General features: G+C 47.4%; 2 protein-coding genes across 7 annotated transcripts; one reads left to right on the top strand and one right to left on the bottom strand.

Annotated features, from left to right (window-relative positions):
• Nucleotides 1-224: 224 nt before the first annotated feature.
• Nucleotides 225-17,789, bottom strand: LOC122379869 (zinc finger CCCH-type with G patch domain-containing protein-like). Of its 3 annotated transcripts, none has more exons than XM_043362426.1 (10): nucleotides 17,728-17,789; nucleotides 14,739-14,996; nucleotides 14,379-14,537; nucleotides 12,457-12,597; nucleotides 11,021-11,160; nucleotides 10,414-10,623; nucleotides 9,926-10,091; nucleotides 9,286-9,406; nucleotides 6,855-7,037; nucleotides 225-1,148 (listed from the first exon to the last, which is right to left on the bottom strand). In XM_043362426.1, exons 2-10 carry the CDS (start codon nucleotides 14,751-14,753, stop codon nucleotides 862-864), a joined length of 1,422 nt encoding a protein of 473 aa, XP_043218361.1. In that variant the 5' UTR covers nucleotides 14,754-14,996; nucleotides 17,728-17,789; the 3' UTR covers nucleotides 225-861. The 3 variants fall into 3 exon arrangements, with proteins under 3 accessions (XP_043218361.1, XP_043218359.1, XP_043218360.1); XM_043362424.1 differs by lacking the exon at nucleotides 17,728-17,789 and adding an exon at nucleotides 16,062-16,352; XM_043362425.1 differs by lacking the exon at nucleotides 17,728-17,789 and adding an exon at nucleotides 15,196-15,351.
• On the top strand, nucleotides 16,803-23,292 carry LOC122379870 (uncharacterized protein C1orf50 homolog). Of its 4 annotated transcripts, none has more exons than XM_043362429.1 (5): nucleotides 16,803-16,837; nucleotides 19,385-19,490; nucleotides 19,608-19,717; nucleotides 21,811-22,029; nucleotides 22,162-23,292. In XM_043362429.1, exons 2-5 carry the CDS (start codon nucleotides 19,427-19,429, stop codon nucleotides 22,339-22,341), a joined length of 573 nt encoding a protein of 190 aa, XP_043218364.1. In that variant the 5' UTR covers nucleotides 16,803-16,837; nucleotides 19,385-19,426; the 3' UTR covers nucleotides 22,342-23,292. The 4 variants fall into 4 exon arrangements, with proteins under 4 accessions (XP_043218364.1, XP_043218362.1, XP_043218365.1 ...); XM_043362427.1 differs by having other exon boundaries at nucleotides 16,822-16,858; XM_043362430.1 differs by having other exon boundaries at nucleotides 16,836-16,889.
• The last annotated feature ends 324 nt before the right edge of the window (nucleotides 23,293-23,616 follow it).

The following is a 23,616-nucleotide window of genomic DNA, read 5'->3' as shown; positions in this document are numbered from 1 at the left end:
CAGGAGCACGTAGCACAACACAGCGGCGGACAACGCCTCCGCTTTCATTATTCATTTTAGTATACCTTTCTTGTGGTCACATTTGGTGCTCCCATTCAGAGCAGTAATGCTGCTTAGCCGTTGTTGAAACTGAGATTGCGGGAAGACGGTCAGAACTCAGAAGAAAGCATCGCTTATTAGTTTCCGGGTTTGTGGAATGTCCGCTTCCCAGAAAATACTACAGCTTCCTTGTTTTCGTCGCATATTTTTCTCACATGACAATAAATACACAACTGAGCGGCGATTGACAGTGGTACGTCTGACTTGAACAATCCTACTGCATGCATAGTTTTTACACGAAGATATTCTTCCCTCACACACCCAGACGAGCAAAAGCAAAACAACAGGCGGAGTAGATAATGGTCGTTTTATACAATGGCGAACGTTCAATAGGAGGTCGAATATAAAAGCAATATAAACACCAATGATGAAAGAAGAATCCAGTTCTTCCGTCCTTCCTCGTTTTCATTAGGAAGAATACAGGCAGCACTCGTAAGACCATGGAGCTTGCAAAATCCCACGGGTATTTGCGTATCAGCGCATGGTAACAACATCAACGGTCTACACGTGGTGATCTACACGACGTGGTGAAAACTAAAAAGAACAGGACAATTTCAGCCCTGTTCTCACTGTGTCAGTTACATAAATGTAACTTAACAGAATGATTCGTTATGTTACGCATACAATCTAGTTCAAACCACATCATATCACAATGGAGGGCGAATGTGCAGCCCAGAAAGGATGTTCGATGCCTCCAACAACAACCATCCCTCACCCGTATCCCCACCCAGCCGGACCCAGCCGTGTCTAACCCCACCTCCATCAGAACACATCTAACCGTTTACTGGTCGTCCGCTCCCTCTTCTCCGCATGAATACTGGCCTCCTGGGCCCGTAACCTACCCAGGTGCGCCTTCTGGTCGGCCAGCCGGGACCGCAGGTCGGCCCCCGTGGCTCCGGCGCTGTTCCTCCGACACCCGGCCTCTAACCGGGCCACCTGGCGCTCGGCAGCTCGGATCTGCTCCCCGACCTTCAGGTCACGCAGGTTCAGCTCGGCCCGGGAGGCGGACTTCACCGGGGCGGGCCGCGGCGGCCGGTCGTCCTCACCATCTGCGAAAGGATGGAGGGTGGGGTTGAGTTGGGACGGTTGTGAACGAGATCAGAGGTCACATTAGCCACGGATAGGTATGTGATGATGATGACGATGGGGTGATTTACATACCAACGATGCATAAATACTATACGATAGTAAGAGCTAATAGAAACGACATACAATGACCACGACACTGACATGACAATAACAATGACAATGACCACAATGACGACAATAATAATACCAGTAAAACGCCTTTTGGGCGAAGAACGAGCGAGCGAGATAGTGAGCCCTGCACGTGCGGAAGGGCGAGAGGGTACTTCCAACAGGCTTGTGCAAAGCACCCCTCTAACCGGTCGCTAGCGGTGTGCCAAATTTGAACGTAATCGGCCCAGCCGTTCCTGAGATCGGGAAGCGGCATTCTGCACGTGCGCACGTGCAAACGGGGTCCAAACTGACTTTTGCACGGCACCCTACTAACCGGTCTCCAACCGTGTACCAAATTTGAGCGCAATCGGCCCAGCCGTTCTCGAGATCTGGAAACACCCCCGGCACGTGCGCACGTGCAGTAGCACCCTAACTGCAACACATGGGAATGCATTGCCTGGTGGGTGCCTACCTGTATGCCAAGTTTCAGCGAAATCGCCCCAGTAATTACCGAGTTCCTGAAATGGGAACAAATTTGGCACCTCTTCTTTTTGCATTTTGCACGTGCAGCGGGGGTCACTCACATAGATCAATAGTATCCGATACTTTTGCAAAACTGCTTGAACACCCTTGACTTTTCACGTGGCACGTGCCACGACGGTCTCTGAGATGTATCAAAAGTAGTCAATTAGGTACGGGGTAGAAGGGATGGGGCTACCCAGCAAAAAAGACCGCAGGCCAATCGGTCCAGCGGTTGCTGAGATATAAGCCTCTCAAAAGCGTTACAGGCCGGGCCGGGCCGGGCTGGGCCGGGCCGCTCATACTCAATACTGAGATTTTTCCGTTATATTGAAAAGACTTCGCTTCGCTCGCTGCGCTCGCTCGCTCGTAATAATCTGCGAGAACGCACCTCCTGCCCACTATCAATTGAATAGCACGCAATATGTTTCACGGAAAAGCAGCGTCGCACACAACGCTAAATAACACTCATCTCATACAACCAGTCTAGCAAAGCAAGTTCAAAGAATATTTCATATGTATTTACAGTTCTATAATCAGATGGTGGCAAAGGAGACGGTCACGAAACCAGTTAAGATCTCATTACAAGATACCCTTTCAGGAAATTAAGGATCTAATTTGAATTACGAACAACCCCACAAAGTGCTGGACTTGACCATCCAGTTTTAAAATGTATTTCGAGGTGCCTTGTCGCATTTAATGGGACGATAAAGCATAATCGAAAACTTTATTGAAAGACGGCTCGAACAACTTCATGTCCGATATAATTTCGGATAATCGGCTTGGTATGGTCCCAAAATGCTGCTGAGTCCGGACTCGATAGCCTCAAGGTCGACAATTCACGGAAGAGCACCAAAAAAATATAGCACAAAACACGGAGATACACGTCTAAAATTTTATCACAGATACAGCACAACCTATCAAACATTCCCAATGTTTAAACCACCCCGCATCGGAAGCATCGGACAAGGTTTCATCGGATTTATCCGACTCGTGTGGGCACAACCCTCCTCCCCTACCCCACCGTGCACATCGGACGAGGCACGGGGTGCCGTTTGGCTCCGCGCCAATCCCACCGCGGTGCCACCACGCGCGACACAAACACACACATACACACGGCGGCGTCGTGCCGTAATGCCGTCATTAGTGCGGGCCAGCTGAGCTGCGGGTCTCCCCCGGGAAACGGCCGTGCAGAACAGGTGAGGTGGAGGTGGTGGTGAGCAAAACAGGAAGGTGGTACTGGTAGAGAGAGAGAGAGAGAGAGAGAGAGAGAGAGAGAGAGAGAGAGAGAGAGAGAGAGAGAGAGAGAGAGAGAGAGAGAGAGAGAGAGAGAGAGAGAGAGAGAGAGAGAGAGAGAGAGAGAGAGAGAGAGAGAGAGAGAGAGAGAGAGAGAGAGAGAGAGAGGGAGAGAGAAAAGAGAAAGAAAGAGAGAGAGAGAGGGAGGGAGGGAGGGAGGGAGGGGAGGGAGGGGAGGGGAGGGAGAGGGAGAGGGAGAGGGAGAGGGAGAGGGAGAGGGAGAGGGAGAGGGAGAGGGAGAGGGAGAGGGAGAGAGAGAGAGAGAGAGAGAGAGAGAGAGAGAGAGAGAGAGAGAGGGGGGGACGAGGTGCAACTGAAGTTACGCGGGAGTTGGTGAGAGGTTGAGAGAAGTTGGTGGACGGGAAGGTGTTGAGAAAGGTCGTATTGCAGCGATCTCAGGAGATGAACTTGTTGAGCAACGCTGTGGAACGAAAACACGACCGGAGTTCATCCCGAAAGTAGAAACGACGGGACGAGAGAAAGACAATGACAGAGTGACGCGGAACACTACAACATTGCCGCGTGAGAAACAGAGCAAAGGGATTCATCCTCGTATTTTCTCTTAGCAAAACCCGTATGATTTCTCATTTCACGCATCAATTGACATATGACAGTGAGGCAAAACATGATTGCCTACCCATGGAAACGACTACTCACAGCCTCACGATTGATTAGTGTGCATTGTCAATGCCAATAGTGCGACAAAGACCATCAACTGCCCTTTGTTCCTGTTGTGTTTCAAGGAAGCGAGGAAAACCCATTCCAGACACCTGCCGTGTGAACCGAATACCACGCCGTTTCTCTCCACTCGCTCTCACAGACAGTTCCCACAACTCACAGAGGCACGCAGACACACACGGTTGAACCGTGAACGTAAACACGTCAGCGGAGCGAACTGCTCGGGACGCTGAAATTAGAACAGAGCTTCCTATTGATTGTAGAGCGAACTCGAGGAAAACAACGACCATCGGAATTCAAAATACTCAGTCAAATTCACCAGCAGTGGCAACAGATTCTAATGATTCCGTAGGACAGCTATCCCATACGCTTTGCAAACGGCTTCAAAATGACACTGCAATTTTCTGCGAAATACGGTGCCGCGAAACACTGCTGAAAACGCACAGCACATATTCAAGAAAGACCGCAAGACCGCAAGACCGGCTGGAAATATAAAGGGACCGTCCGTTTTCTGAATGAGACGCAATAAGTTCTTTTCATCACAGTCTGCAGCAAGCCTCATGGCATGACCTTCGACCAGATACACGAGAGCAAAGACTGGAACAGCTGTCCACACCAGTCGGTGTCACATTTGTCACAGTTGGAAGTACCAATTATCAGGTCGGTCCGGAAGTCGACAGCGACAGCCTGTTCGAATATAGTTTCCAGCCGGTGGTACTCACGAAAGGGGGCGGAAGTTCTTCACGTCAAACTGATCAAAGAGGAGCAGACAGTAAAAGTCAGACTAAAGTGCCTGGACAGTAAACCCAGACGAAGTATTCGGCAATTGTCTTTTAGCACTTCAGACACCAATATCCTAAAGTGCTCGCCAGCAGCTGTTGTTGATCCCATTAATGGGTTACAACAATAACTGCGACGTGACAGACAGCGACCACCAGTGCCGACCAAAGCGGCGAGGTCATGGCCATGGCACCGACACCGAAACTTTTCAGACCGTCAGATGTCCGAAACTTTGAATTGAAACCGATTCGGGTTGCATTTTCGTCGACTCAGTTCACTGGTAGCGATTCCACTTGACACAACTCTCCCAAACTAGCAGCCAGCAACTGGCCACCATCCGTCCCAAGGGCAGCATGTGGCGTATATGCAGAACTTTCCCTGCCTCTCCGCTGCTCAGCTCTCATCTGAAGCCATCCGCTCCGCACTCTATCAAACTCTGCCAGCTCGGCCGCACTTCTGAAAGGCTCAGTGAGACCATCACGCCGGCGATGGCCCGCTGAAACCCGCCGCGGCCGAGTTCGAGCATCCCACTCCGCCCCGATCCCCCCACATCTCTGCTGAGTGGATGGCTCGGACGGTCACCGCGCCGGGACCAGCCGAGTACACGGCGCCGGTCGGCGGTGACCCGCTCTGACCTTTACAAGGCCCACAGCGCGGGCTCATCCGTCGCTCGCTGTGTCACATTCCATTGGTATTGAGCCGGTCACGAACAACAGCAGCCACTCGGGTCCACAGGGAACGGAAGAGTCACCCACTGAATAGCCGATATAGCAGACAAGGAGCGGTGACCTTTACAACGCCGCCACTCCTAGTCAGGAAAGAACTATACCATTGTTTTGAGTTGCAAGACAATTGACTACGGAATTAGGAAGTACTCCCGTGGGCGTGGCGAAAGCAAGAACGCCTACACTACACCGAAGCGTATGTGTGTTTGCATGCATGTTTGTAAGACGAATGCCCATTACTTGACTACATCAACATATCAACATACACGCTCCTTGGTGGCCATTACAAAATACACATTTTTTCAGAATACGTCAGAAAGCAAACTCTGTCCCACGACCCAACAAAGACCATTGACTTTACAAAGACCATCGACTCCCCCAACCCCCGCGGTCAGGAGTCGTGTAGCAGTGGCGGGAAGCGGGGAGTGACACCGCTCATCCCCTGACCCACAGGAGTATACCGCGTCCGTATCGAACACCACACCAATTCCTGATGGTCACGCGTTTCCACGAAGCGATTCATACAGGCACGCCCGCAGGACATTTATCATAAATGCACAACGCCGATCGATGGTACGTGCGTCCCTGAACTTTACAGCCTACAGAGGTATTTACGGCGTCGACGAGAGTGTATTCACCGAATGTGACCATCAAGCCTCTAGGAATTGCGCCTTTAGTCCGCCTACGTGGAAGCCTTATTTTGGATCAGCGACGCAGCCCTGATGACCAGTCACTTTGGGGCAATATGCGTTCTATAGGCTATCGAGTATCTAAAGACACGTCCGCTTTTGACGATTTTCCTCGAGGAAAATGTTTGTACAAATGATACATTTTGGATATAAATGAAGTTCAGCTGAACATCGGTGGTTTAAATGGCTACGAACCACGCATCGGCAGGAAGGATACTATTATCGAGAATGTTCGATGGCCGCTACTCGTATGTAATTAAGACATTTTAAAACAGCCTACATCTTCCTTTTTCGTCGTCTTTTCTTGGATTTCCAATGCCAGCAGGATTTTACTGACTTCATTCATCGCCTAACAGTAGGTAATGCTGACATTAAGCGCAGTCATACATAAATGTCCCGATTGAAAATATTAGACGCTTGAATGACATTTTACGGAAACATAACCGGCCCAATCGCTCCTATTACGGTAAGTTATTACTCACTTACGGAAAGGAGTCAGATATGGATTCAGAGAGCGAGGCAATCAGAGGACATTGTCACGATAATTTACGCCAGAGCTAATCAATATCCCAAAATTTGTTGCAGTTTAACAATGAACCAGATAATTTTGGTCTGAGAAATGTCTAGCTCCAAATCCAATGGTGACTAAGGAATTCCAAAGAAATTCCACTCCAAAACGCCTACGGGCAAGCCTACGAAACGATCGAAAGACCTTTTTAATGGGTTTGCTGAAACGTTAGTACGAAGTAACTGGACGGGCAGGCGCCTCTTCGGGGATCCCCGGGTCTCGTTGCCAGCTAGACTCTCAGCTCACAAACTAAAACAAACTCATCTTTCAACGAACCCCTGTAAATTAAACCACATTCCCTCTGTGACACCCTGCACTCACCTTCCTCTGCGCCCATCACCCGGTTAATGACGTCAAACATGGCGTTCTGCGTTTTGCTGCGCTCGTAGGCTCTCTCGCCGATCTTCTGCTGTCGTCGCTGATCGCGCTCCAGTCTCTTCTCGACTGTGAGGAGACATGACTGACCGGCGGCCGCTGAGCCCTCACGCAGCGCCATGCAGTGGTCTGAAGGGATGGGAGGGGGGGGGGTGTTAAAGTAAGGTGAGGAGATGTGTGGGGGAAGTTGCGTGGTGAAATGTGTCGTTGCTTGGGATGTACAGCCAAGCAACAGCCCAACAGAGTGGAGAGTAAGAAGGGCATGGAGAATTGGAGAGTATATTGAAAAGAGAGGGGAAAAGAGAAAAAGAAAGAGGAAAAGACAGTGAAGGAGAGAGGGAGGGGAGAGAGAAAATGAGAGATAGGGAGAGAAAGAGAAGAAGAAACAGAGAAAGATATATAGAGAAAAGGAAAAAGGAGAGCAGGAAGGAGGTTTAGCAGAGGGGAGAGGGAGAGAGCTGTGGTGGCACACCATGTCAATACCGCCCATTCGATTCGGAGCTGACCAAACATCAATTATAGAACGAAAGGGCGGTAGTCGAGGGCGTAAAAATAACCATTTCGAGAATCGCATCCGCCGTTCAAATTGACTATCGACCGCAAGTCACTGGCTGGTCAAAAATAGATATAGCCAGAACACGAGGGACTGTACGTTTTGCCTCGTCTGCTTTTTGTCGACCCAGTACATGCTGAAATAAACATCCGAGCTCAGTACAAACGGATGTGACACCAGAATTTCCCCAAAGGACGGTCGATGGGTGCTCATGATTTACGTGTGGATCTTGGTTGAATGCGTTGTGATTCATTCTTATTACGATCATCAGAAAAGAGCAACGAAAGTAACGAATGCATTAAAACACTTTTGACCCACAGTATCATCAGGTTTAGTATCCTGTTGAGCGATAACTATCCCGAGGTATCAACTGTCAACACTTACCCCAAACCATCAAACGTCACTGTTGCGTGCCTGTTCATCCCCTCCGGTGCCAACTTTGCACGCAACCCGTCCCCTGGGTGCTGAATACTAGGCCACGTGTTGCACGGGAACTCCACGTTCGTGCCTTCATTATCCTCTAATTCCACCGCATGAATGCGGGTGTTACATGTAGGGTGTACTTCGATGTTTATAAGTTGAAGCTAAAGTATCAGAAAGACATGTTAGATTAAGTATTTAGTAATTGAGCTGCTAAATGAAATCGTTTTTTCATGTTTTCTGTGACGCGTGATATTGGATAGGCTAAACACTTACTGCTGAGTGCTGAATCCCTATTCACTTCTACCGATAAGTAAAAATGTTCCTCCCCACAGTTACCTCTTCAATAACCTATACACCGTCAAAGCTGATGGAATACTACGGCGAAGTTAGCGGGTTATCAAGGCCTAATGGACTACGTGAGTGACGTAAGTATAATAAATAACGACGGCCCCGCCGGCACCGTGTCACGCTGCCATCATCCAGCGACAGTGCGGACAAAGAGAGACGCCCGTGCGGCCGACAGTTCGGCGAACCAGCCGCGTGGCTTTATGACCCTGAGAAAGGTCAGAGCTAAAATTAATTATCCGGCTTCCTCAGTCTAAATGAGAGCCATAAGGGAAGCGGTATCTATTGAATGTCGTAGAGAAATTCGATATCAATCAACTGATCATCGACAGACTTTGTGTGGGGTAAACGGCTCAATTGAATGATGATTTTATAAGCGTTGGATAGTCAAAATGGCATAAATACCGTAGTTGGCTGAGCTGCAGCCAACAACAATCTGGATCTTAATGAAGTAGAGTATGAGAGATAAAATGAAAAATGAATAACCTCACATCGGCCCCACGGGAGCAGTTTCCATTCATTTTCAGCCAAGGCCCAATTAACCGTCGGAACAGCAGTTCTGCGAGACGGGAGGCTGTTGCAGAGAGTTAATGAGACGAACTCACAAACTCCCAAGTTTGTCGGTCGTGTGAATAACAAATACTAAGTTTCGGGCGAACTACTACGCTCCAGTTACGTACAGAGTATTTTCAGTACCCGGTAGTTGTTTCGAAGCAAAACCGGAACCAACCAGTCTACGACGAAGACTGCACTGGATTGAAAGTTTGATCAAAATGCAATTGCTTAGTCTGGAATTGCTTGAACATACAAACTATTCCATATGGCTCGTACTCATTTATATAGCTAGGAAAACGGTACAAACCAAAGTGGACTGCCTCATATGCCCGTACTCTTTAGCTACGATCGTCTATCTCTTTCAGTCCTACACATTCAGGCCTTTCGTCCATGTCGGGCAGTCCGTCCTACCCTGCTCCAGCCACATAACCCTCAAATTCCCTATCCCCAGTCCTACCCCTCACTCCCCACAATACCCAGACATTTTCGGCACTCACTCACCCAGCGACCTGCCGGCAGGGTAGACCCGCGCCTCGACTGGCTCCACCCGACCGTCCGCCTGCGGCCCCAGGCCCGTACCGACAACGTAACCCATCTGCTGCAGCAGCCGGGAGCCGATACCCTGTGGAACAGGGGCGTGGGATACTAGCGGCAGCTCTACCGGGGTAAATATAGAGAATGGAGGTGACAGATGCATCATGGTAGGCCGGAGTACTTGAAGGTTTGACAGGATAATTAATCGTATATGCTTCTAGACACGATTATTAGTTAGCTACAACTTTTGGCAGGTAGCTATAACACATTTTCTCAAGTTTTGCTAACTCCGACCTAAGTTTCAACCGCCGACAGTAATTGCATAATTAATGACGTCGGAGCCTTGCCTGTGTTTACCGCTGTCACGGCACAGAAACAAACAAGAAAATAAACACAGGACACAAGATTACCGTTTGGTTAGCCACCAGCAACAACATTTACACCAGCCAGACGCACAGGATCGATGAGCAGCGAAACACACCTTGGACTCAGTTAATCACCCTTGCGAGCTACAGGGGACTGAGGATACCATGGATGGGAAATGTATTTCTGGTAGAATTTTCTCATCCGTGCTGCAACTAAGGAGAATGTCGGAGAGCACCCATACCTTTGTGTGCTTTTCCCAGGCGCCGAGCTGGCTGGTGGAGCCCAGTGTGCCGTTCCAGGTCAGTCGAGGGCAGAACTCGACCTGCTCAGGGTCCGGCTCCGGATCTGGTTCCGGTTCCCGTCCGGGCTCGTTTTCTGTCTCACTGTCGGAGCTGGAGGCGCCAGAGCTGAGGAAAAAACGGCTGAGATAGTAGAGGGAAGTACACGCTACACTTTAGGGAGAACGACACTAGTTGACGAAATTGAACATCGTTGGTTAATCGCAAATCGCATAAACTTTTTTGTGCAAGCACAATAGATAATACAGCAGCACAGAACAATATAGTAGCACAAGTGATCCCCGGAAAATCCCATTGTGAGCGCACAAAATAAAGTGCTAAATCACAGCGTAGACAACCGATAACTGTCTTGATTTAGGTATTCCCCAGGCATTAAGCACTATGTATTCCTTCTGTGAATCCTTCCAACACCCAAACACCCCAGACTTACCCATCTCCCGTCACGGCTCCGTCCGCCGCCGCCAGCGGTACCAGCTGTGACAGCGGCACGCGTTGTGTGTGCCGGTGCCCGGTGGGCCGCACGGTGGCCTCCTCCGTGTCTGTGTGCACCAGCTGCACCACAGCGCGCTGCCACAGGCCCGAGTCGGAGTCACGCGGCACCAGCACCGCACTGCCGGCGGTGAGCTCTGACGCCGAGTCGCTGCCAGAAGGGATGGTCGTGAGAAGTGCAGAGAACGGAAACTGGACCATCATCACACAGTGCTGAGGATCAGTTCTGGTATCCAATCGTAGTTAGAAGAGGGGAAGGGTCACGAGGGACGGCTGTCGACCGACGCCTGTGGAACACACTCAACAGGCCATGTTGCATTAAATAATGCGACAGAGGGGAATGTGCTTTGGGTAATGTTACGACCGCTGGCACTGAAGCACGCGGGGCGCAAATGTAATATAGCACTATGTATTGTTTATAGCTATGCAATTCTGTTGTGCTGCCAATGCCACTGCTACCTGTCCCACACTCACCGAAATGTCCGGGCTTGTACGTTATTTATCGCCACATCATTGACACTCACCTGGCAGCAGTCATAAATATTTACCTGTATTCCCTGATGTCCGCCACGGACACGAGGTGACCGTGAGAGAAGCGGCACTCGTCTCCGTAGCTACACGTATGGCGCAGGTAGTACCGGCACGGCTGCATCACCCTCTGGGTCGGGTGGCTGAACAGAACGCGCAGCTGGAACAAAACATCGGCCGGTGAGCGAATTGGAAAACACTAACAGATGTGGCAGCGGAATTGGAAGACATGCGAGGTGCTTATTTCGCGTCGTTTGTAATGCGATCAAAATCAACACCATTGGATTATATGTCATCTCAGATAGGCAACAGCATGGTGTCGGTAGATATTGGTCTCTTTATTACTGTTTCGTTCTTCATACCTGAAAAACGTAAGGTCAACAGATCAATCGACATAATTACATTTGCCAAGCATGAAATGCCAGCCCGAGCACGTACTCATCGCTTTGGCAGCTTCTTGGGTCGACAAATGGACGATAATGGTTCCACTTGAAGGGCACCCTGTCTGACAGAAACTAACGACTTTTTTTGCGGCCGTCAGGTCCGAATGCATTATCCCATAGACGTGTCCCATTTGAAAGGCCCCATCGAGGCGATTGAACGCCTCGCCGACGAATCACCCAAAAGAAGGGCGGCAGTCGTCCAGCCCAGTAGGCATTCACGCTCAGTGCCGCTTCACCCAGCGTGTTTGCGCGCTCGTGTTACGGCCGGCGGCACTAGATCGTTACGCTACATTACTCGGTGGAGCGCTCGATCAATAAGACCGTCTACTGCGCCTCACTTTACCCGGCCTTGATCGTGGCGAGCCACCTAACACCGCCGGAGCGGCTGTGAATGCTCCTATTACCTGCCGCCACACCGGACGGAGGTGTTCCAAAGGGGTCAAAAGGTTCCATTAGACGTCCTTTTGATCCCATGTAGAAACGTGTTGATGGGATGGTGTTGAAAACGGCCATTGAGGGGCCGAATATGGCGAAGGCGATTTGAACATGATGAATACCATACGCCGAGTAGCATAAATGCATTTCAGGCGTGACAGTCGAAATGGATACCCTTACAGTGTATGGGAAACAGCTAAAATGCTTTTAATTATACATCAGTCATCGCATTGATAGTTGGCTGGTTGGCATTCAGTTAAGAACTTCGAACTCCAAGTTCAAGCCATCCAATTACCCAAGCGGAAATTCGATTATAGTCCAGTCGATACAAAAGACATTTGACCCCCCCCCCCCCCCTCTCCATCCGTTGCATCAAGTCAAGGGCACAGGCCAGTCGGTACTCGTACCATCACATCCTGCGGGGTGGCACAGGCCAGTCGGTACTCGTACCATCACATCCTGCGGGGTGGCACAGGCCAGCGGTACTCGTACCATTACATCCTGCGGGGTGGCACAAGCCAGTCGGTACTCGTACCATTACATCCTGCGGGGTGGCACAGGCCAGTCGGTACTCGTACCATTACATCCTGCGGAGTGGTGGCGCTCTCCAGACTGGCGTCATCCACAGCCTCGATGACGGCGGCGTGGTACTCCAGCTGGCCCCACGACTGTGTGAACGGAGCCGAACACCTCGTCCCGACCATGGGCTCCAGACTCGACTGCAAACACGGGGGCGTGACATCGGTTAGGACTCGACTGCAAACACGGGGGCGTGACATCGGTTAGGACACCAACGAAAACACTAAGGCGCGAAGCAAAGTGTTGGGAGGTATAAATGCATGAGATTTAGAAAGACGATGGAGGCCGTATCAGGACACCAGTGATAACTGTGTGGTCAGTCATGGTGGTTGCATATTTCAATATGTTTACGTGTTTGTATTAGGAAGGAGGCATGTTGGTAACCACGGTATGTGCTACGCGCTCATACGAAAGACAGGCCTAAAGCAGGCCAAAGACTGGCGGGTGTACATTTCTGGGCGACATGCGCTCCGTAAAAGCTTGCAAGTCACCAACGACTTGAGCGCATCATTTACTCCGTGACGTCAATGTCGGTTTTTTAATTCTGGCTACCACACTTCCAAACTATTTCCATTTGCGTAGCAAAGTTTCACGAAGGTTTAAAGGAACTATCCCACCTTCTAAAATGTTGTTAAAACCAGTTAAACTGTGCCCGACTTTATAGATTGGATGACCAGGAACACGGTTCTGGCATTTATTTTTTCATTAAAGTGACCATCCCACCTTAACATTAGTTTTGAGTTGAGATAGCCAAATTGGTGGCCATGGCCTGCAAATACCGGTTTGGGCACTCACAACATCCAAAAATGCTTTAATTCGGAGATATGGAATTTCAAACTTACAGTTTTCGGATTCTAAGGGGCTAATGCACTGAGCTGCCCCCTTAGAATTTGTGACGTCAGCGGTGATATAACGATTTTAAACCTTATACTAACATCTTTGTAAAGCAGTGGTGGTATATGCTATTTGCGCGCAACATCTGCCGCGAACGCCGCACTTCCAAAATGAAGTCGCTAGGAACAGCGGAGATCCCAAAAAAGTAAACAAAAGTAAAAGTCTAATATCTTGAAAACCGGTGAATATTTTTTGGTGAAATTTGGTAGATATTTGTTTTTGCACTTTCTGAATCGAGCGACATCACTTTCATGCCAATTCATTAACTTTTTTGAAGGTGGGAGGGTCCCTTTAAACATCTTAGGCTTCCCATATTCCAAACACAAACTTTCAAATATGTGACGTCACAGCCCAAAATTACCTCCTTCCCCAGGCCAAATTACTGTCATAAAGCTGATGCTTTTTACTCTGTAGGCACCACAACAAAGTTCAGACCAAGTTTTAAGCGATTTTTCAACGAACAAACCCATTTAAATCAGAATGACTAAACGAGGTGACGTCACACTAACGGTCGCTCCATGTTGAAGATAGGGCCTTGCGCAAGGCCCATTTTCAAATGAAGGGAACGAATTTCTTCAACACCAAGAGGCCGCGGGGGTTGCAACCTAGATAGATAGTGGTTTCTGAACCTCGCCGCAAACTTGGCTATCTCAACTCAAACCCCATGTTAAAGGTGGGATAGTCCCTTTAATGGCTTACTGGAAGCGTGATGCAAGCAGTTTGCGATGTAAGCTACTTGACTTTCATAGCCACACAAGTTTGCCAGCTGGCCACGCTGCTGATGGAAATTGGGTCTGAGACATCATGGATATATACACCAGGAGACACCGATAAAGCCGTGGTAAATGAATAAATGATCAGTGTAAATGAATTAATTACATAAAACTTTGATTAACTGATGATAGACCTGAAAGGGAGCTCTACATGAGTGACTTTCTACATTAACTCTTTATTACTTTTTCCATGAGCTACCCTACCACTCAGTTTATGACTTATTGATGTTTCTTCTAAAACCCTTTAGTGTCACCTTTAGCTCAGCAGTATGCCGCTGCTGCTGCTGCCTCAGACTGAGGTTCTCGGCGCTGCCACCAGGCGGCGGTGGCGACGGCCCATCGTCTCCGGCTGCCGAGCTCTCGGTCGGAGAGTGCTCGGTCTGCTGCCCCCGCTCCACCGCCTCAATCTCCATCTGGCGGACAGACAGGTGTCGGTATGCGTAGGAAACGGGTCCGGACTGCGGTAGGGAAAATGGGCATAGTAAAGGACAAAGAAGCAGGGAACAGATGCCAAAACACAAAATATGACACATGGCAATCATGTATCTGATGGATACACGAACAATCTATGCTGGTACTTCAGAATGATAAGAAAGCAAAGACTTGATACTTACCTTGAATAGTGCCATTTCATCATCAAGGCTTCTTGATGGCTCTGTTGGAGCAGGTCCACTGTTTTGTAAAGAGGTCGCCTGCCCTCCCCTGGCATTGGCAGTCAGACCCTGTTCAGAGGTCGGTTCCACAGAGCTTGTCTGGTGAGAGCTGCTGTGCTGCAGCTGTGTCAGACCAATCAGCTCAGTCAGACTGGAGGCGAGTTCTCGCAGCTCCTCATTGTCTGGTGCGGCTGCCAAGGCAGCGTTCACCTGCTCCAGCTGTGGGGCACAGATGGTCATTTCAGTATGGTGTACTCTGCTGTTGATGCAAGAGCCTTCAATGGATATTGAATCAAAACTGTCAATGAAATGTAACAAGACTGAAGGAGCAGTAAGCATTAAATATATTAACAGCCTATAAATATATTTACATCCATGAACTTAAAGAGTACATATTGATCAAATCCAATATCCTCACCAGAATCCAGTGTCCACACATAATTCATTTTTTGCACAAACCATGGATTTTCTGGAGAAGTTTTCAAAGTTAAACTGAAGAAACTTAATCAGAGAAACTTTCTAAGAATCTTTCCTAAGAAACTGAACTATGAAGGAGGAATTGCTTCCAGGTTAGGTATAGTATTCAATAATCTATCATTTCATAGTACTTATTTCAGCAATCATCGTGACCAGGGCCGTTGAGTTGATGGATTTTTTAGGTGACTCTGACTCTGACTCAAGCTTAAAAAAATTGAATGTGACTCGAACTCCAGCTCTGACTCTAGATGATTTTCTTCAAATCCAATCATGATAATAAAGGTCATAAGAGGGATGTTTTATTTTGACTGAAACGATCCTTTCACCCTTGTGCGTTCCAAGGTACTGCATTGCAGTAATATGCCTTAACATTCAATAACATGCAGAATTAAAGCAGGCTCTGCCAAAGGCTTCTGCTTCTTTTGCTGAAAATCTTCTACAAAACAGGAGCATCACCTTTTTCAACAAAATTTCATTTCAAAAAGGTCAACAAGCATAATATTACCAATCAAACAGGTGCAGGCCGCAGGGCATGACATTGAGCAATCCAGTGTAAGGCGCTCGAACTCCGGAGTCAGGGTTGGTAGGATTTTGGCAACTCTGACTATGGGAAGAACAGTTGACTCCAACAGACTATGACTGACTCTGCAGCTCTGATCATGACAACCAATCCTGGAGGCAAATTGAAATAGCCTCGGCCTGGTAGTGATAACACTGAACATGCACCACAGACAGCATGCACTCTTAGTCTTGTCCTTTATGCACAGCACAATTGATGTCAGTTAAATGTTTATTTGATTAAGTCACCTGTATCATATAATCATTCAGGTTAGCTTCATCCATCCTGGTCCTCAACTTTAGAATTGATCTTTATAATAGCAGGCCCTTCTTCAGATTAGGACAGCAAACCTGTGAAATGAACCGGCACAACTGGCGGCTTTGACTGAAAAATGTCCGAACCCCATCAAATATATTGAGTTGGTTATCTATGGCTGAGTAACAAAAAATCCTTCATTCATCTTCCAGCTAGTTTTCCGTAAAAAATTTCGATTCATTCCACTGCGTTGATATTGGGGGGGTATCGGAGCCGAATGGAATAAAGTTTAGGTTTTCGTGGTTCTGGGTCATCATCAAACATATCCTTTTCCTATTGACGTAATAAAACTTAAGGTAATGGGTAATACATACTTTCCTCAGGATAATTTACCATAAGCTTATGATTTTGCATATCCCAAAAACATATTTCTTATCAATTTACGGATCTTCCAGCTATGATTTTATAACTTGTTATAAAATTGTTTTATGATCGACCAGAAATGCTTCAGGGTTTGGAATCATGACGTCATAATACCATTTTGAAAGATGAAACGGTTTGAACGGTACCAAGCGAGGCTGCGCAGTTTCTTCAAAACTGGCGCATGAATTTATCTTTTATGTTCTTCATATACAAATCCAACTGCAAACGATTGCTGTCATTGGTTTAAATGCACACATCAGCCCCAGCTTTGTCCCGAAGGGACGCTGATGAACACAATCATCACTCACTCCATCCCTGATCCCTGTGGAATTTGGTGAAGATTTGTGTGAGGCTACAGCATAATTTTGTGATAATTTCGATGCAGTGCTCTGCTCCTGGTAGATTTTGAAAGCATGATTTTAAAAATTGTAAAGCACTATTGGCATCTATTGCAACGTCGCGGGTGGAGTTATAAGCTTGCAACAATCCCTATTTAAACGCGGCTGTGGAATTTCGCCCGCGTCGTGTTATATAACATAGCTTAGCGAGCTCATAACTGGTTGTTCAACTGGGTTGAACTGAATTTCCTAAGTCCTATAAACCGAATTGTTCTTGCTATTGTACCTCATTTCAGTTTGAGCTTCTGTCTTGATGCATAATGTTTATGTGACTTTTGAGTTAACTGCGTAATACTTTCACTTAGAAGCTTAACCATAGTGTTGCATTATTAAAGACTTTGGTATTGTGTTCTCAGTCATCAGAATCTGTGACTTACCTAATTTACACGAGTTTGACAGTTGAGTGATCAGTGAGTGTGGGACAACACAAGTTAGTGTCATCTTGGCTTGCTGCTTCCTGATGCTACTGGTATTGCAGTGTTGGGTTTCCATAGAAGCATGAACAAACTGGAATGCTCTCATGTTGAGTGCCAGAGTCTGTTGATTTTTCCATGGAAACACACTACACAGTACCAACTACCATGATATGATACCCCTAGCAATTAGCATCAGCTGATAAGCAATGAAACAGGGCCCAGGACTCTTGTGATGGTTTATGGTTTTAAAGTTCCACAGCCACGCTAGCATTTACAGCAGCTCTACGACCAAGCATTTTATGCTCAGATATTGCAACATAACCATGGAATCAAAATACACACATTTCAAACACATTGCGACTGAAAACATAGCAGAGATGGAATCTCTGCTAAAACCATGGAAAATCATCTTGAGCACTTACCTTGCAAAAGATTCACCAAAGTCTAATGTTTCAATTAACGATATCATGTAGTCACTTTCACTTGACATTTGACAAAAGCTGTTCTTAACCCTGTGCTCCTAGTTAATTGTCTGTTGGGAGAAGTTCAGTTGTCAAGAACAGAAATGTGACACCACTATGAAAGCTATAAATTTAGTTGTGTATCTTGCATTTGAAGCATATTTACTTAGGTAACTTGCATTTGGAAATTGGAGCATTTGTGCATTGCTTATTATAGCTAACAAGTAACTGCAGCTCTGGTGTAGACTGTAACTACTGACTGCACTCTGCAGTGCCTGACTGTGTGAGAGGGACAGTAACTTATGCATAAGCCAGGCATCAGAGCTGAGGGCATGTGTTAACCCGGCACTGCGGTGGACCTTCCGCGCGGTGGTGGTGGGCATTTTTTGCCCCCCCCCCGTTTCTCCGAAACTACTGGACGGATCCGGAAAATTCAAACGGCGTTCGATAGCCCTGTCAAATTTGTTGAGGGAAACCAAATTTCATTGACCTCGGGGTCACCGATGACGTCACAGGTCAGGTCAAAGATAAAATGTTTCACCGTTCACGGGTCTTCTAGGGAAAGCGCTATAACACCGAGTAAAACGCATTTTGTCGAAAATCAGCGATAGGGCGTCAGTTGTCTAGTACATATGTTGCTATTAGAGGTCACTGGTCATACCAGGTCAGGTCACATGTCAGGTCACCAAGGGTCACCAGTACCACTCACCACATGAACCCAACTTCACTAAGGTTGTGCGATGCATGTTTTATGCCCAATTTTTAATTTCCAACTCAATTGTGTTGGTTATAAGACCACCAGGCACGGTTTAGGTCACTTTCTGGTGGAGGTCAGGTCAAGGTCACTGGTCAGGTCAAAAAAGGTCAAATTTCAAAGTTGTTAGTTTTGCATAAAATGGGTATTGATTCGATGCAGCTCGTCACGGGGAGTCTAATGGTGGTCTGTGTTTTGCGCTACGAGGTCTAGAATTGCTAAAAATTGAGTTTGAAAATTTGACGTCATCAATTTTGAACAGTTTTTTCGCTATAACTTGGCCAAAAAAAGAGGTATCGATCTCAAATTTGGTATGTAGATAGAAGGCGGTAAGGACTATCACATATATTCCGGTTTTTTCGAAATTCAAAAAAAATTTTGGATTTTTTGGCTATTATGTTCAAAAAAAAATTATTTTTTATTTTTGGGCTCAAAATCCAAAAAATTCAAAAATCCGAGATATCAGTTTTGTAGCACTCTTTATTCTACACCTTTTATGTTTGAAACATTTTTCTGTATCTCTAAAGCTGTAGGCCTGACAGCTCTTCCCGCGAAACCTTTTTTGGGTCGAAAATGGCAGAAATGACGTCACTCTGCCGTCATTATCGGCCAACCTATCATAGCCTTTGAAGAAATTTTTGGTCACGATGTGCAATAGCTATTCACGGGAGGGTACTGAAAGTTTGGTGACGATCGGCGCAGTGGTTCTGGAGATATATCGAAAAACTAAAGGGGGGGGGGCAAAAAATGCCCCCCCCCCCACCGCCTGGAAGGTTAAAATTAGGTTGACATCTCAAATACAATCTTCTAAGCCACCGCTGCATGATATGTAAGATGATATGCTTATCTTTGTTATTTTCACAGGCATAATAAAAGAACATAAATATATATTTTTCGTAGCTGAAGATGTCAACTTCTCCCCAAGGCAATGGCATTGTTTCCACCAATGCTGCAGCTTCAGGGAATCAAGGTAAATGATTAAACTATTATATTTATTCTGATGGCATATTGTTGTAAAAGGCAGAAATTCAGTATTTGGCTCATTTTGATAATGCTCTTGCTCTCACTCATCTAAACGTGTTTACAGTGGCATTGAGGAACCTAAAGCAAGATGGGATTAACCAGCTGGTGGATCCCAAACATGCATCAAAGGCACTGTCAACAGACCTTGTTGACCTGGCAAAGGAAGTGCAAAAGGCAAGTCCTGCTAATAAAACCGCCGTCGTATTGCAGTTGGCTTTGGGGCCCGCATGCAGTGCTGGATGTTCTTGTATCCAAGCTGACCAATAGCAGGGTGTTCCTCGACCACCCTGTACCAGCCAGTCAGCCAGTGCCTCGGCTGTAGGGACAATGGCCTGATCTGCTTCTAGATAGACCCTTCAGTATGGTGGTATAACCAGAGGACACGGCCTCAATGTTGGAAATAAGACCCTTTTCTGGTCCCAGTCGGATCCAAAAGATTTTGTTCTCCTTTACAAACTTTTGCTCCGGTACCTGGAATCATGTAGATTTTCCAGCCTGTGTGATGGTGAACAAGTGCTTTTATTACACCTAATACACCTTTTTGCGTTGTTCGATGGCCAATCGTCATAACCATTTCGGCATCAGTTTGAACAAGCGTCATTCAGAATAACCCATCGGCGATGTGCATCACTGTTTGACGGTCGGCAAAACAGGCTGGACTCCATTTAACCATTCTGCATAACTCTTTGTCATTGAGCACAATGTTCGTCATAGGCAAAACACTTTGTCAGATTGTAATAATGCTTCGACATTTCACAAAATGGTTACTCGTTGTGCAAAATTCATCGGTACTGTGCGTAAACAATGACTGTTGATTTAAAACTTTCGTCAATGATCAAAATGTCAATGATGTAGTGCTTATCTAGCCATATTAAATGTTTAACGTTAATCACACATTCATGGATGAGGCTTGCGACAGTTCCAGCGCAATTTGCAACCAATTAACCATTGGATTCCGAAAAAGGCAGTTATACGATAGCTACGAGGAGACTGCCGGCACAATACCGAGTAGGCATGTAGATGGTTGAGCGTCGGACTCCTAAGCGCTTCGATACAAACCACGAAGTCGGCCGTCGTTATCACGTCACTGCCCGTGCGATGTCATGGGACAACGCCTCGGGCGGCCGCGCCGGTCGGACTCGCGAGGGAATGGCTGACAGATGGCGAGCCGGGCCCTGCCGGCCGGACACCTTGGTGTTTAGGGCGTGGCTCACTTAACCAGTCTGTTGCCTGTTCCTTGGTGACACCTTGGTGTTTGAGGCGGGGTGAACTTATCTAGCCTGTTGCTCTGTTGCCTGTCCATTTTTCAATCAGCCGATAACATGTCAGCTACGTTCATCTACATTGTACTTACCTATGGCGCTCATGAACGCTACCATTTTTTATGTGGATAAATGGCCTACGAGTTTCGCCACCTATGCGTCGCACTGCACTGTATAAACGTGGTCACTGGTCATATTTATACTTCTCTGTAAAGGGGCGATTTGTTTTTAGTTTTGACGAAATGTTATGAGGAATGTCGAAATTAGCATGGGGATGTTTTGGTGAAAGACGAAGGGATATTAACGAATGACGAAGCATTTATCCAAATCGTCAAAGGTTTTGCCGGAGTTCAATTAGTTATGGCGAATAGCGAAGGTAATACCAACTGACGAATTGTGGAGTGGGATCAGCATTCCGTTTTGCCCATATGCTGAGGGTTTTGCTGGAATGCCTCTCACTGGCGCCACCTATGTGCTGATCGGACGAATGGGTTTTGCTGATTGGCCATCGAACAACGCAAAAAGGTGTATATACAGGGATGGCGTTAAAAGTCACTGATCTTATTATTTATCACATTTAGTAGGCCAACCCTAGAGGTTTGCCATTGGCTGTTCTAAAAGCTGGCCCGTTCTCCGGACGGGTTTCATTCTCCGGACCAGGACCTAAAACGACAGTTCCAACACTGCACGGCCTTCCTTCATTCCCCGGAGTAACGTTCTGACTCGTCGGGCCCGATCAATCGCGGACCGCGGTACATCTAGCGTGGGTACAACTTTCATTGCCTCCTGCCACCTGTGGTAGTTTCGATATGAGACGTGTGGTTAGGACTGTCGCCCATTAGTGTAAAAAAGATGAATCACTGCTATTTATACCACACATTCATGATTTATGTGTCTTATGAGGTGGCATTTTTTATTTTCTAGCTTTTCTTTCAACTGAACTAGTCAGGCAGTCTTCTCCAAATTATTAAAGCCGGCTAACACGTTACTTATTTTATTTTTCAGGCGGACTCGTTTGTGCGGGCCAATGTCGGTAACAAACTGCAGGTGATTGTGGAGCAGATCCGCTTTCTGCAGGCTCAGGCCGAAAAGGTGCTGGGCGAGGCAAAACGCAACAACGACCTGCACCACGTGACGTGCAACTGCAAGAAGATCCCCGGCAACATGTACTACATGTACGAACGTCCCAACGGCCAACGCTACATGTCTATGATTTCGCCTCAGGTACGGACTATTTGTTATTCCAGGCTTCGAAAAGTGAAGCTTTTCACATGTTTTTATAACTTTTGATTTGTGATTGTTCGTGATGAATGATTACCAATCACTATACCACTGACCCGGTCGTTGTGTTTACAGGAATGGGGCAGTGCATGCCCGCACGAGTATCGGGGCGCCTACCGTCTCGAGAACGACCTCTCCTGGACCCCGGAGGAGGACCTGAGCAGCCGCGCCACGGACGACGCCCTCATAGAGCAGATCCTGCACAATAAGCGCGTGCTGGCCATCGCTCAGCCGTCCGATGGCGGTGTCTCGTAGAGGTTTTACTGGCTGCCTGGAGCGAGGGAAAGGTGCACTCGGCTGCAGCTGGGACGGCCGGATCGCTCGTGACGTGCAATCGTGTGACGATGGGGTGTCTCATGCGATAGACTCAGGGGTAGGTGGTGATGAGTGATGGTCACAGTGGTTTGGGCGGACTTCTTACACGAGCCCACTTTGGTGGCTCCGTATTGCGTGGCGTTTCGTAGCTGTTGAGACGCGAGATGTGTGATACGGATGGTTAGATGAGAATATGAATCGTTTTTTAATTACGCTCATATTCTGGTTGCGGAATGGCGAACTGATCACGAGTAACTTTCAGGATCCAACCTCATTGTTTCGCCCAAAAAGCATGATGCGTCGGTCTGTGAACGTCGCGAGATGGGTGGGCATGTTGTACATTTCGTTCTGTTTTATCAGTTTTGCTACACTCGTGTTTACTTTGACGCCTCGACACGCTGAGACTGGACCGTGTCGATATCACTGGATTGTCGTTTGAGAGCTCGACATGTCGCCGTGTTTATAATGGACGGACGGGCTGGGGCGCGTCGGTGCGGCGTGTGTGTGCCTTGTTTTTCTAACACTGGATACGGTGCACATGTCCTCTGGTCGGAGTGCGACGTATTTCTGCCACTGCCTGTATGAATTGTAGTATGGGTATTTTAATGGTCAATGTTTGACCGGTGATCAGTGTTACGGGGAATTACGAGTGAGCGACTCACGTACCGAAGTTCAGTATTGGTTTTCCATAATCCTCATTTTTGCTGCTTTTAATAAGATCGTTGCTACTTTGTACCATGAACTCTCATCCCGTAACTGGCAGGCTTTTTTGTGGTACATTTATGAACGTTTTTTTTAACAACTCGTCCGTTTCCCGTCATAGCTCATTTGTTTGGACTCAAATCTTTGACATACTTGTTCTGTTAATACAATATTTCGGTATGCAACTTCTATTCGGATTTTTTTAAAGACTTAGCGGTCTACTACTGGAGTGACTCGACTCGCATGACTCGAGTTGTCCGGTGTCTGCGGTAGGTAGACTACCGAGATCAGGTGATTTAGCCTAGCAATGACTTCTTGAAGAAATCGTACACCCTTCGGCTCAGTCCGAGCGATAGAGTGCTGCCTGGTGAGGTTCGAATCGGTCCAGTAAGCTTAGTGCAGTGCCCGGTCGCCTTTTGGTGAGGGTCTCGCAACACCCGAGTCTGTTCCTGAGTTGCCGGCGATAGTCACACTGTCAATGACCGTAATTAGTGGGATCCACTAGACCCTTGT

This window comes from Amphibalanus amphitrite, unplaced genomic scaffold, assembly GCF_019059575.1.
Source record: "Amphibalanus amphitrite isolate SeventyFive unplaced genomic scaffold, NRLGWU_Aamphi_draft 000085F_arrow, whole genome shotgun sequence".
Lineage (NCBI taxonomy): Eukaryota > Metazoa > Arthropoda > Thecostraca > Balanomorpha > Balanidae > Amphibalanus > Amphibalanus amphitrite.
The sequence above is the reverse complement of the archived record's forward strand: the minus strand, read 5'-3'. Positions and strand labels throughout refer to the sequence as shown.